Source organism: Pogona vitticeps, chromosome 2 (assembly GCF_051106095.1).
Source record: "Pogona vitticeps strain Pit_001003342236 chromosome 2, PviZW2.1, whole genome shotgun sequence".
In the NCBI taxonomy this organism is placed as follows: domain Eukaryota; kingdom Metazoa; phylum Chordata; class Lepidosauria; order Squamata; family Agamidae; genus Pogona; species Pogona vitticeps.
The window spans coordinates 27,148,889-27,164,132 of NC_135784.1; the positions used below are offsets into that span (position 1 = coordinate 27,148,889).

Genomic DNA, 15,244 nt, shown 5'->3' on the forward strand with positions numbered 1-15,244 from the left:
AAATAAGACCTATTTTCAGGTTTCAGTCAGAGTGGGGCCTAGGCCTGTCTCCACTTGATTGTCTCTGGCAACATATATTTGGAGCTCCTTACTGTCCCGTGGAATGGCCCTGGGCAGGCAATGCTTTGTCCTCTCTCTGAGGATTCTTGTTATGTGCCGAGAAGTTACCCCCAGTTTATGCCACCCTGATAGCTTTTCAATGTATGAGATGTTTCGGGAGCAGTCTACCTGTGCCACACCCTAATGGCTTTCCACGACTGAGTAGGAACCTGAGCCCATACCTCCTGAATATTAATCCAGCCCGTAGGGAATGGCATCACACTGGCTTGAGAGAAGGATGTCAAAATGTCTGGAGCAGAGAAATACCGTTTAAAGAATTCATAATGCCTCTGACTGTTGGGAGGGGAGAAAAGCAGACCTTAACAAGAGCTACAATCTGCTGAGAGTTAACTCTGTGCAGTTAAAATAGTGGGATGAATTCATCAAGTTGATGAATGCAGATGCTAAAAGAAAGTATGTCATTTTAAGGTGTGTTTTCCCAAGCGTAAAATCTGTCATTACGTTCTTTGCCTCAGAGTAAACCTATGTTGTGGGCACTGTGGAAACTGAACTGAAAGCATCCTTGCCTCCAGCTGCTAATCCCACTGCTGCCACTGCCAGATACGCCCACTATGGTACACCATGCCACTGACATTGGATGGTGTCCACCTGAGGGCGAGTTGCAGAAGGCTAGTAGTTGTAGCGTATTAGTTCACAAGGAGTCCCAATGTGGTGGACTGGAGGGAATAATGGACTAGGACTCTGGAGAACAGGGTTTGGACCCCATTTGGGCATGGAGACCCACTGAGGGAATAGGCCTGGTAAAACGATTCCTTCAATATCAATTAGGGTTGCTATTAGTCAGCTCTGACCTCATGGCACAGAACATACACAAGTTCACAAGCATGGGTCACCAGATGTTGTCACATTTGAAACCCCAGAAGCCCCAGCCAGTGCTGAGGATGTTCAAACTGCAAGCCAACACCATTAGAGGACCAAGGCTAGAAACCACTGAAATACTTTCATGTGGGTCAGAGAAAGAACCATTCCATTCATTTTCCCCTCATTTATTTATTTGTGTTAAGAATACACTGCTCTTCACCAAACAGATTTTCCCCTCACATTCTTTATTAGCATTGCACATAGACACATGGATCATTAGAACACAGGGTACAAACCAAAAATGAAATTCTCCTACATTTCAAGTAGCCACATGGAGCCAAGAAAGACAGGCTAACACTTTTGCCATGGACAATCCAGTGCACCTTGGCTATTAATCTGTCACATGCTCCCAGAAGAACATGTCATGTAACATTTCTCCCCTTGTAGGGCACAAAGAGAAGAGAGTCATGAATTCTATCCCCACAAAACAAATTGAGTTCAGAGCCATGAACTCACCCACATACACCTTTCAGGTCTAGACTTGCTTATGTCATACACAACCGTGTTCTTGGTGACCAGTGCTACGCATCGGTAGTACACTTACAAGTCCTGACTTCAAATAGGTCATTTTGCATCCTGTCACTGTACAAGGTGGTAGAATACTTTTGTTCTTCTGTTTACTACTAGTTTTCATCTCAATATATGTGAAGTGCTGTCAATTAAGGAAACATATGAACATCGCTGTATCTACAGAGGACAAGAAACTGCCAATTCATTTATTTTTAATGAAGAATCAAGTGCCATCCTTTGTTTTCAGCATCAGAAGCTCCTTGGTGTTCAGCTCAGGCTTAAACACAATAATGTAGCATTTGGGGACAAAGATGCAAATTAGTAATCCCAGACTGGAGGATAGGATGGAGAAGACCTGCACGGCCACCATGTACTTCCCTTTGGTGCTCAGGTAGGTGGGCACAAAGGACACCCAAACACTGCAGAAGACTAACATGCTGAAGGTGATCAGCTTGGCTTCATTGAAGGGCCCAGGCAGCTTCCTGGCTAGGAAAGCCAGGGTGAAACAGGTGGCAGCCAGAAAGCCCATATAGCCAAGGGCACTATAAAACATCACAACAGAGCCTTCGTTGCACTGCAGTATGATCAGCCCAGGTTGGGAATGCATGTCTGAGTCTGGGAATGGAGGAGAGATGCCCAGCCAAACAATGCAGATGCCCAGTTGTACACTGGAACAAGAAAGGACAATGGAGTTGGCCCAAATCTTCCCCAGCCATTTCCTCATTGTGTTCCCTGGCTTAGTGGCCATAAAGGCTACCACTACCATGACGGTTTTTGCCAACAGGGAAGAGACGGCAACGGAGAAGATGACGCTGAAGGCAGTTTGTCGGAGAAGGCAGGTCACTCTCTGGGGCTGGCCAATGAATAGAAAGGGGGACAAGAAGCAAAGGAGAAGGGAGCCGAGGAGGACATAAGTGAGGTCCCGGTTGTTGGCTCTGACGATGGGCGTTTCTCGGTGTTTCACAAATATCCCTAACACCAAGAGTGTATTTAGGGATGAAAACATGGCCAAGAAAGTAAGGGAAATCCCCAAAGGTTCTTCATAAGAGAGGAAGCTGATAACTTTGTCAACACATTGATCTCGGTCCTCATTCGAATATTGATTGTCTGGACAGTTCTTGCAGTTTTTTGCATCTGATATGAGTTGTAGAAGCTTTTAAGAACATTTCAGAAAGAGTATATACCACAAGAGGGGTGTGATGGCTATATGGATCATTCTGATATAGAGGAAATATGTAAAGGGAAGAGCAGATGCTGCGAGCAATGGCTCTCAGGAAAAAGGTATGCCTTCTGACTCTGCTGATGGATTTCCCAGATATATCTGTTTGTCCACTGTGGGAAACAGGCTACTGATATTATGGTCCACTGATGTGGTGCAACAGGTGTCTTCCTTATCCTCAGTGGCCAGGAAGAAGTTTTTCAGGTTCAACCTAAGCATCAACATTCCCGAAAACATACTGGCATAAAAGGGCTGAGGAAGTCCCTTTTTTATGAGAATGAGAGTTTCTGCCCAATCAAAAGAAGGACTATTGATCAAGCTCCAGTTGGGATAACAGTAGAGTGGTAGGGAAGTGCTTAATTAGGAAATATAAAACAAATTTATAGTGGCCATAAAGGCTATTCAATTCTTTTCTGAATCATACAATCCTTGATCCAGAGAGCTGGAAAGCACCCCAAAAGCCCATCAAGTCCAACGTGCTGCAGGAAATCTACAGCTAAATCTTCCTTTTTGTTTTGTCCTCATCTTTAAGGATTCCCCTCCTGAATACCTTAAATCATATACAGTAATCCTAAAACTGTAGAGCTGGGAAACACCTCAGGGCTCCTAGAAGCCCAGCCTGCTGCAGGAAGCAGGAAATCTACAGCCAGATCTTCCCTGCTGTTTTGCCCTTGAGTCACCCACCTTCTCGAGTGGAGATGGCGCCTTCAGCACAGGGGGTGCAGTCATAGCAGCAGACAGGCTCTCCCTCCTTAGTCAGCTTGGCTTGTCCAGGGCGGCAGCTTTTAGTACATCTAGAGAAAGGTGCAGTCTACAAAAGGCCATCCAGGAAAATGTGTTCATTAGGATGCTGTTTTTAATATTAATAAAGGATTTTATTCATATGGCTCTGTTCTCCAAGCCATCAGGCAGTGGTCCCAGGCTAGTATGAAATAATCACAAAACACACAGGCATTGGAAGTAAAAATGGGCTGCAACTTTATTGGTAACAGCTGCCAAATATATACTGGGACTAGCATGGAAGATGGAGCAATATCAGCAAAGCCAACTGCCAGCTGATTTGTAACCAAAGTCTTTTGCCCTTTTGTAGATGAGCTATAGTAAAAAGCTCATTGCAGGCTACCTGCAAATGTGTAGTTTCTGTCCACAAGTTCTCGTATGGCATCATTCTCATCAGCATCATTTTTGCTTTATGCTGGAATGTCTTACCCATTTACTGTATGTACGAATAAGCCTCACTGAACTCAGAGGGATAGACATTAGAGTAGATATGCTTGGGATTTCCTGGTAAGATCTATTGAAGAGAATAAAAGGAAACAAGTTGTTTTCCCCCCACCTGGTTAAACCATGTTGGCCACACAATGACACTATCATCAATGGCGATTTTGAGATCAGAGGAGTCCCATCTCTCTATGCGCCCAACATCTACTCCAGCAGTGGACTTGTTGGGGAACCTCACCCAGTTCATGATATGAAAGCTGGCTGCCAAATCCTGATTCTCATGGAACTCATCTCCATTCATGGAAACATTGTAATGCTGGAAGATTATCAGGAAGGGATGAAGCTAGAAGAAGAAGCAAGCTCATTAAACACACAGGGAATCCTATTATTCAGCCCTGAATGTTTGACATTTATATACTGCTCCATTTACTGGAAACCACTACTCTAGGTGGTCTTTCATTTTAACATAAAACCCTACCCTTCACCCCAAACAAAACAATACATGAAACAAATCAACACACCAATTACATAAACCAAGGGAAGGCTAAATAACGACAATGAACTCCAATAGTAAATAAAGATAGCATCTGGGTCTTCAACCAAAACTAACTAAAGGGGAGAATATCACTAAAATGGGCAGCAGCTGAATTTACTCCAGCCTCTAGTGATCTCTGCTGTTTAAGAGGAGCAAATGAGACATATGTAGATGGCAAATGGTATGTAAGCAGCAGAGATGCATAAAAAGCAAAAAATTTGCTTTTTTAAGTAATGAAAAACTGAAAGGTTAGTTTTGGAGTATGCTTTCCCTCACCACCACATTTTGCAGGTTTTGTCTTGTGATTGGTCTTTGGCTCCATTTGCAACTCTGAAATCCACTGTGAAAATGTTAATATGGAGAGAAAAACAAGCTAATCATAAGGAATACGTATGTACCCCCTAAGAATTTAGTTTGACCGCAGTTGATATGTAAATTCAGTTTTTACAGTTACAAGAGACCTAAGATCCATTCTTGAATTTCCACCCCGCCTCTCGCATTCAGTGTTTTACCCAAGGGGGGCTCTTCTTCAAAACTTCTCAATCTATCAATAAAGTACCAACCCTGTTTGGATTACAGGAGCAATAAGCCTCATTCAGGTGATGGGAGACTCTAGGATTTTTATTCAGAAAATATGAGGTTTTCTTAGAGTATGAAAAATAACTTCTTCTTAAAAAAAAAAAAAAAGCAAAGCGTGCTGCTTATATACCGCACCACAGCGCTTCAAGCACTCTCTGGGCGGTTTACAATTTAATTATGCAGGCTACACATTGCCCCCCCAGCAAGCTGGGTACTCATTTTACCGACCTCAGGAGGATAGAAGGCTGAGTCAACCTTGAGCCGGCTACCTGGGATTTGAACCCCTGGTCGTGAGCACAGTTTTAGCTGCAGTACAGCGCTTTAACCACTGCGCCACGAGGCTCCTAAATTGAATTGATTTAACGGATTTAACTTTAAAAAACCCTTTTCTTTTTCTTTCCTTTCTTTTTTTACTACAAGAGCTAGAATCCCCCGGCAACTCATGCCTGTACTCAAGAAAAGGGACCTTTTATATATTAAAACAAGCAATTAACAATTGTTTAGTGGACAGCATATGAAAAACAGACTCAATAAGTACCTCTGTACTCCCCATTACCACCATCACATCTAGTACATGAAAGATAAATGCAAACTAGTGTATGCTCTGCTATGAGACAAAACCTGTTAGCATTTAGGAGAAGTTGGTGGGGGCCAAGAAGACTCAACCCACTGACGTTACGAGATTCCAGCAGCATATCTGAGACCAGGTCAGCAGAATGTTAGACTGTGTTTATTTATTTCTAACATCACTAGAAGCCACAAAGCACACTGCAGCTTGCTTTGAAGAATTTGCAAAGCACTTTGCAGACAAAACCATTCACATCCAGTCCAGCTTGGCCGTCATGTGGATATGAAACAACTCCCAGACTCTGAAACTCCCTCCCGTGAAAAACCAGGCTGGATCCAACTTTGCTATCTTTCCTCAAGCAGGCAATACTGGAGATATTGAAGAGAAAATGGGACAATCATCTGGCAAACCTGCTTTGATCTGGATTCCTGCACTGAGCAGAAGCTTTGACTTGGTGGCCTTATACAGTGGGGTCTTGACTTAAGAACGGCTTGAGTTAAGAACATTTTGACTTAAGAACCACTCTCATAGGAAAATATCGACTTGACTTACATACTTAGATTTGAGTTAAGAACTTATAAAAAACCTCGTGGGAGGCAGGGAAAGTGCAAAATGTGAACTTTCAGTTAACTGTTGGCCAGTGAAAAGGGTGCCTGTCTGCTTCCTCACTCCTCCCAGCGTTTAGAGAGTGGGTTGGGAGACAGTCTTCGGACTGCCTGGACTGTATTTTCCCTGCCTTCCCTGAACCTTTCTTGACCTAAGAAAAAAAGAAACAAAATATCCCCCTCTAGTGGTCGAAGGCAGAATAGCAGTTTCCCATTAGTTTCTATGGTCGGAAAAGAGCAGATACGGATCAAATGGTTTTCAATGCATTCCTATGGGAAATGCAGATTTGACCTGAGAACTTTTTGACTTGAGAACCGCCTTCCAATACGGATTAAGTTCTCAAGTCAAGACCCCACTGTAGATCTTCCAACTGAATTACTTTATGATTGTATCAAAGACCTTTCTCTTTAGGCAGGTTTTTCCTTAGTGACTGGGTGTCTGAGAGGAGGTTTTGAATGGACTGTTTTGCTCTACAGCTTCTAATATTTCTTTAGCATTAATTTTAATTATCAGTATAAATATAATACCTGTTAAAAATTTTAAAACTATTTTTTTTGCATTTAAATATTGTCTGTTTAATTATGTGAGCTGCCTTGGGTCCTTTGGGCGAGAAAGTTTGAGTAAAAACAAACAAGCAAACGCACACACATACATACATAACAACATACATAACAACCCACCAACCCACCAACCCACCTACTCCTATTGTGTCACAGGAAAGTTTTTACATCCCATCTTTACTTTATTTGGACTTATACCCCACCTCTCTAGACAAAGTCTACTCTGACAATCTGCAGGTGGAGAACTGTTGACTGGGCCACTTCTTACCCCACAGAAACTCTGATGCCCGAGTCACAGGCTCCTCCAGTTTCAAGATGTCAGCAGTTGATAGGGATTTTACCTGAAAGAATGAAGAAAAAGAAGTACCTGCCAGGGTGGGACGCACGGAGGTGCCCGTCTGTCCAAACGCCTCCTCCTCCTCCTCCAATTGGATCGGAACAGCTCAGCTGCATGCAAAGTTTGTGCCACAGCCTGGATGGCCTTGTAAATACTGTAGTTGTCTTGAGACAGGATTCTCTCTGTGACAGCCTGGTGTGGATTCTCCCAGTTCTTTCCTTCTAAACACCTTTTCCAGACTTTCACAGACATGCTGTGTTTCGAATATAAACAATGAAACGCTTTCTGCCCATATTGCTTAATGTCAAAGTGCAGCTCATCAAAGTTGTCATATCGTGTTGCTTTGTTTGTCTGGATCAAGAAAGACAAATAAAGATGGGTGTGCTGGAGATCAGCCAATTTGAACAGCAGCCTCACACTGAGGTCCTGCAAAGCTGTTGTGATCCAAACTTTTCCAACAGTTGCAGAATGCATATTAACCTCTCGCGTTACCACCAATAAAGTGGCCATAGCTTGAGAGTCCAACTGACAAACAAGTACATTGGCTTTAGTATTCAAAAGAAGAAAAAGCATATTTATCTTTCTATAAACATTCATCATAGGCATCCTGTACGTGAATGCAACACAAATACCGTTGCTTGTGGCTACGGATGAAAAACTGCTGGCAAATCTTTCTCCACTGTCATTCTCTGGAGCGAGAATATTTATCCAGGTCCACTTGAAATGAAGGAGGAGTTTGATGATCCCCAGGAAAGGAGGTTCTTGTTTTGGGGCTGTCTGATAGAAAAATGGGAAGCGATCTTTATTCCTTGAAATCTGAGTGATAAAACCATAACTGACCTGTTTAGGAAAGTGGGGTGGGGGAGGGATGGGAGACAGATTTTAATGACAATCACAGATGTTTCTTGAATCTCGATCTCAAACAGTTTTCAGCGCAACTACTAACTACTGTGTAGCTTATATCAAATAATAAACCTTCCTGCATTGAAAAGCACATTGAATGATTATGTCTCTCAAAGAGAAGCAGATAATGGGACTTATCTGAAATAATTATGCCCCATACTTGCTCCCATGTAAACCCTTTTCCCTGTCTCTTTTCTCTCCCTATAAGAGAAAAGGCAGAAGATGCCTTTTGTTGTTGGTCTTCCTCTCCATCTCACAGGCTGGACATATCCTTACTATCCTTACTCTGGATGTGACCCTTCGAATGCTGGTATTGTGTCCTTCCTAATGCAGTCTCCCAAGTTCTCATTGCTGCTGTTATTTTACTTTTATTTTACGTTGAATAAAGGGAAAGCTCTAACAGCTTGTCCTTTTCATTTCCCACCCCATAGCAAAGAACTGTAGCTCTCTATACTTTATTTGTACCATTTTTATTTTTTGGTCCTTATTCACTTATCCCTCAGTTAGAAAGTTGCCATGGGTTGGTGGAGACTCATGGCACAGAGTAAAATTCATCTTACTACTGCTTCTTTGGCTACTCTCTTGATACAACAAATATTTAGCTTTCCTGTGAAAAATCCACATTTAGCATCCTAGACAATGTATTCCAAATCAAAGTGATAAAATACATTTTTCAAAAGAATTCATATGCAGGGCACAAATCTTTCATTTTCCATTGACAATTTTTTTCCGAGCCAAGGACACTCTGCAGTAGCCTCCATCTGTATCTCAGCTTTCCGCATCCTATACATGCCCTGCAGATAAATTGCACTATATTTCCCATTGTTCCCAGCTCTAAGGGTTATTAGGCAGTACACCAGGTCTGCAGGAGACCAGATTGAGGATGGTTGCTGTACAGAACTGCACTAATAGTCTCTCTGGATCATTCAAGGTTTTAAGGAATGAAACCTGACAACCTTGAATTCTACTGTCTCAAGAGCCACAAAATTGGGTAATGCAAGAAGACAAAGGACAAAATGAATGTGTACATACACCAATGAATACAAAAACACATCTCCTTCTTTTAGTAATGACTCTCTATAGACCCATCAGTGTAGCATTCAAGATATTGCTGGAGAAATGGGAAAGTGGGAGTGGGCTCGTTCTCCACCCCGGTCCTACCTGTGGGATTTTGTAGATGTCCAGCATGGTTGAAAACTGCGTGGAGATTTCAGAGTTGGCCCCTTCTAGAACTGCCAGCATTCTGTTTTTCCTTCCGCAGCCGTAGTTTGGAATATGTTGCTGCCCCACAGACAGCAGGTCCACCAAAGCTTCAGAAGTCATTCTTGGATTGAAATAATTCTCATAGACGTTGTAGCCCAGGGTGATATTGGGCAAGAACTTTGGGTTCTCATTGATTTCACGTACAGCAAACAAGAAGGGCAGGATGTCCCAGAAGATCATGCCTTGTATACTGGAATAAAAGGGATGTGGTGGGGTTGACTGGGCAAGTGTATGAAATTCTTGCATCATTTAAGAAAACAGAAATCTTTGCATTTCACACTTAAAACTGCACACCTAGTGAATGAGTGCCAGTAGCATCATTCTTGACAACATCACCAAGTGGTACTGACTGTTGCTTTGTGAAGTGACTGCTGTGTTTCTAAGGATCAACCTCAGAAGTTGCAGCATTTGGAAGGCTAGGTTGCGAAGTAACTAGAGCCACCCAAGGAGAATTTCTACAAATCCCAGAAACCTTTCCCCTAAATTAAATAGGGGCTAACACACACAGAGACACACACACAAACACAAACACACACAGAATGTGCCTTCAGTCACCACTACTTACAGGTAAAAATTGGTTACAGGAGATGCGGAGAAATCATATGGTAGGAATATGGTATTTGTAGTAGCTATGATCCCAGAAATTTGATAATCTCCTGGACTGTAGTAATTAAAGACAGCTTTTCGATCACGGATCTTCTTCCAGGGGCATTGTCTCTTAAGCCCCACACGGTAAAAACAGAGTGACAATGTAAGCATCAGCAGATGCCGCCATGCCATGCAGGAGGCACCTAAGAAAGCTCTCTCCATTCTCTCCTCCCAAACAATCTGTCATTAGACTCAAACCTAACTAGTTAGAAAACAAACACTCCTATAAGAGTACAGCTGCTGTGCCTTCTCGGAAAAAAACAGGAGTTCAGGACTGCTGCCTTCAAATCTGAAGCAGGGATGGAGTTGACACAATCACTCTGGCACAGACCCTGTCTTTCCTCATTATCAGCCCCAGGCACTGAGTGGCCCAGGAGGTATTTATGCACTAGCGTTTCCAAGTTTTGTAGAAGAGAAGTTGCTGAGTCTACTCTTGTGTCAGTTTCAGAGTCTATGCTTGGCAAAACACGGCCCCATGAGCTTTGGTGAAAACCTGAATAAATCACCGTGATTTTCATAATTATTAGGGGGCAAACCTGACTCCTACAGCACTCTTGGTTTGCCAGATGCTTCAGTATGTAGCTGTGCAGCTAGAGAAAACATGTTTGTGTGCCAAAACAGTGTAATCTGTTTCATGGGTGACAGAGGGAACCATTCAGGCAAAGTGTTGGGTGACCTTTAGAGAAGAGAGACACTCATGATGTACACACAATTGCAGTAACTCAGTCAAAACTTTATTGTTTTATGGCCAAAGGAGTTACAATATGCAATGTTTGATATGTATAAGAAAATCCAAGTTTTAAAAACATATATTTTAGAACTATATATTTTAAAATGTGACCTTCTTTGAGTAACACTGACTAAACCATGGATCATTAAATTATTTATTTATTTATTTATTTATTTATTTATTTATTTATTTATTTATTTATTTATTTATTTATTTATTTATCAAGTGGCATTATGGTCCTTGAGAAAACCAGACCTCAGCTTCTTGGCTGCCAACGCAAATAGTGCTACAGCAATATGTAATGAATGGTTGATTGTCAATAAGCAATCTTAATACTAATTCCTTGGATGTGCAATTAGGGAACAATTGGGTAATAAATTACAAAAATATTTCTCTGTAGCCCTTATAGAGGGGGCCGAACAATAAATAGTGGATTATGTCTTCTCTCTGGTTGCAGCCAAACAGATATTTGAATTCTCTAACTGGAATTCTTTTGTATTTCCCTTCAAGATATGCAGAGGGCATCTGCTGAAATCTAAGTTCAGTGAAGGCTCTATGAAGCTGTGGGAGAGACAGTGCCTCAATATAACATCGCCTTTTGTGACTGAAGTTGGGGATTGTTGTTGTTGTTTAGTTGTTAAGTCATGTCCGACTCTTCGTGACCCCATGGACCAAAGCATGCCAGGCCCTCCTGTCTTCCACTGCCCCCCCCCCCGGAGCTGGGTCAAATTCATGTTGGTTGCTGTGGTGTTCACCCTCATGGCCCCTGTTTGTCTCACGAAACACAGAGCTCACAAAGGCAAAGCAAAACACTACTCAACACGCTACCACCAGTTGATCTCCTTATCAATTTACTTTACTTAGAAAAGATGAAGGTCCATTCAGTACTGACTTTTGAATAGAACAGGTTCATTAATTACAGTTGGTTTCTGGTACAATTCATAAGCACATTCTTCAAGTTTCATCAAACTTTAATATTAACCTTCTGTAGTAATTATCACAGTTTACACTCAGACTAATCACTTCTCAGACCCCCTCCTTCTCTCTCTGATTCCTAACACAGACTGAACTCAATTCAGTCCCGACTTAGCTAACTCCTCCTCTCTCAGGCTTTTTAACATCTCTTGTGGACCCACCTCTTAACCACATTAGCATATAACTCATGAATAATACATAACTTATTGCGTAACAAGGGTGAACACTACATTCCTCCCCCCTTAAATATGTTTGTTTGGGAGGGGAAACACATTTTCCATCCCAAACAAACATGCATCATTGCATAAAAACTCTACTTACCCTCTGGCAACATTCTGCAAGCAATGACAATATTTATTACAGTGGTGCCCTGCTTGATGACAATAATCAGTTCCAGGAAAATCACTGTTAAGCGAAAAGAAAAAAACCATTGGAATGCAATGAAAACCAGTTAATGTGTTCCAGTGGGGAAATACCTCATTGTCCAGTGAAGATCGCCCTTAGAGAACTGCCGATCAGCTGTTTAAAATCACTGTTGTAACGGGGAGCCATGACCTCACCTGTCCGTCACAGCTGGGCAGTGAATCATCAGCCAATGGTGTGACAGAGGGTGGAACTGAAGGGGAGGAGCTGGTATAAAAAAGGGGGGTAAAGAGTGTGTGAAGACAGATAGAGATTGAGTCAGAGAACCAGAGTGAGATCTGGAGAGACAGAGTTAGTTAGAGGCCTGTGTGCCTAAGGTGTCAGTGAGGGGAAGTCTATGTGATTAATTAAATAAGAAGCAGTGATTTACATCGTGATTATCATCCTGTGATTTACCTATTTTATTTTGTAATCAATAAACCAGTTTTATTTTTGAAAGAAACCCTTGTCCTTTTTATTTAAAGGAAAGGTTGGTGGCAGCAAGAGTGTGTAGTGGCGTGGTGGTCATTCTGAGAGGCCTGGAGTTGGCAGTGACTTTGGAGTGGCCTGCCACGTTACACTGTCTTCCGAAGCAGGGGTCCAGAAAGCAGCTATTTTGCAAAGGGAGGGAAGCCATTTTGTGGAACCGGAAAAATCATCGTTTAGTGAACAAATGGTTCGCGAAGCAGGCTCCTAATCAACGTAATGCAAAAAAACCCATTGGAACCATCATTTGCAATCACAACAGCGATCGCAAAAAACTTGTCAAGCGATTTCGTCATCAAGTGGGGTCGTCGTCAAGCGGGGCACCACTGTATAACAATCACAATATCTTATCACTCTAAACATTGCAATACAAGTCAATTGCATATTTTACCTTTTGATTTATACTCACGACATTTAACCTCACAACCTTACAGAAATATAACATAATCATGGAAATTTACATAAATAGTTGAACGGTTACTCATTAGTCCATTCAAGTTTATTTTAAAAGTCCTTGAATCATTCTACATGTTTCAGTCCATCAATATTAAATTTTTCATCACTATACACAAACAGAACATTTATTATACAATACCCATTTTGTTTATCTCCCCATTAATCATTTGGCTTTTGAGGCAAGGTACCAGCATCCACAATCTGAGTCCCTTTTATGCTGTGGATTACAAAGTCCAAGTCTTGCACATTCCCACTATCATCTGCTTTGCACAGCACATCTCCAAGTCCAACGCTCAATACCTCCATGAAGATGGTGAACCTCCAGCTGTAGTAAGGTGCACTGTGGACTGATCTGGTTGTTACTGCCTCCTTCAGCTGGTCACATGACTGCTGGCACTCAGGGGTTCCTCTGATGATCCCCGGCTCCTTCTTCTGCATTCTCTTCAGTCGACTGGCAGTCATCGGGCCCTCTGATGTCCACTGGATGTCCTTGGCTTGCCATTTCCTTGTGAAGCCTGCTTTCTTTCTGGCTCAGGGCTCCACTTTCTCAGCTGGGGAAAGAATAGGCAGTTCCTTCTCCTCCTTCTGAACATCTCTGGATGTGTCCTTCTTTAAGATATCAGGGCTTATGCCTTCCTCCTCACTCACAAGTTCACCCACAGGTACATCCTGTGTGGGGGACCACTATCACGGGTAACTTTAAGATTCTCAGGATAATTTCTTTCAAGTGCAGTTTCAAATGATTGGTTTGTTTTAGATGCACTGAGCTTGTTAACTCATTCTATTTCTTTCTTCACTGATGTGCTAGGTAGGGGGTTTGCTTTGCAAGGTTTTAGGGCCTTTTTCAGCTGCAGAGCTAATAGACTCGCTAGCCCTCCAGTGCTGGTGCAACACATCTATAGGTTCCGACCCTGCCAAAAGCAGTTTACTCCCCTCTATAGATCTCAGTCCCACTACTTGGTCCTCAGGGCAGAATGCTCTTTCCTGGGTCTCATACAAGCCTTTCTCCTTTCCAAGAGTACTTCCCAAGCTTGGCTCTGCCACTTCTAAGGACTTTTCCCTATATAAAAAATCCTTATCCAGGCAAGATCTCTCAGGGCTTCAGGAGACAATAAAGTAGGTGAACTGGCTGCTTCAACGCAACCCACGAAGCTAGTGTCCTCCTGCTCCTGGGCAAAACTATTTTTATTGGGATTCTTTAAATTTATTTATTTATTTATTTATTTATTTATTTATTTATTTATTTATTTATTTATTTATTTATTTATTTATTTATTTATTTATTTATTTATTTTATTTATTTATTTATTTTATTTTATTTTATTTTATTTTATTATATTTTATTTTATTTATATCCCACCTATCTAGTCAGCTCAGGACCACTCTAGGCGGCTAACAAACAAAGAATAATAAGAGTAAACATGTATAAAACAGCATAAATAATAAAGACTGCAAAAATAGAAAACAGTGGAAAGGGGAAGGAAAGGAATGTCAGGAATTGTCTGGCGGGAAGGCCTGCCGGAACATCCATGTCTTCAATTGATTTTTGAAGATACCCAGCGAAGGAGCCCCGCGAATCCCAGGAGGTAGATTATTCCAGAGGTGAGGAGCCACCGCCGAGAAGGCCCGATTTCTTGTATTCTCCTTCCGGGCCTCCCTCGGCGTCAGGCTCCTCAGCCTCACCTCCTGGCTCGCACAATTGACACGGGTAGATCTTGGTGGGAGTAGGCGTTCCACCAGATATCGAGGCCCTAAACCGTTTAGGGCTTTATACGTAAGCATCAACACTTTGAAATCAATGCGGAAACGGATGGGCAGCCAATGCAATGCAGCCAGAGTGGACGAAATATGTTGGAATTTTTTCACTCCACTGAGTAATCTGGCCGCCGCATTCTGCACCACCTGTAGTTTCCGCAGCAACCTCAAAGGCAGCCCCACGTAGAGCGTATTACAGCAGTCTAATCTTGAGATTACGAGCGCATGTACCAAGGTAGTGAGCGCCCCCACATCAAGGTAGGGCCGCAGCTGGGCTATCCGCCTAAGGTGATAAAAGGCAGTGCGGACCACCGATGCCACCTGTGATTCCATGGTGAGCGCCGGGTCCAGATGGATCCCCAAGCTGCGGACCCCATCCTTGGCGGGCAGAGTCACCCCCCCAAAAGAGAGGGAGTTTCCCAAATCCTCAACTGTGGGGGGCCCACCCTCAGCACCTCCGTCTTGTCCGGGTTCAGCCTCAGCCCGTTTTCCTGCATCCATTGCAGTACA

The 15,244-nt window shown here is 42.6% G+C and overlaps 1 protein-coding gene across 1 annotated transcript; it reads right to left on the reverse strand.

Annotated features, from left to right (window-relative positions):
- Positions 1-749: 749 nt before the first annotated feature.
- On the reverse strand, positions 750-9,462 carry LOC110070920 (vomeronasal type-2 receptor 26-like). The gene is made up of 5 exons (XM_078386842.1): positions 9,181-9,462; positions 7,708-7,956; positions 4,047-4,274; positions 3,395-3,521; positions 750-2,625 (listed from the first exon to the last, which is right to left on the reverse strand). Exons 1-5 carry the CDS (start codon positions 9,460-9,462, stop codon positions 1,715-1,717), a joined length of 1,797 nt encoding a protein of 598 aa, XP_078242968.1. The 3' UTR covers positions 750-1,714.
- Between the last annotated feature and the right edge of the window lie 5,782 nt (positions 9,463-15,244).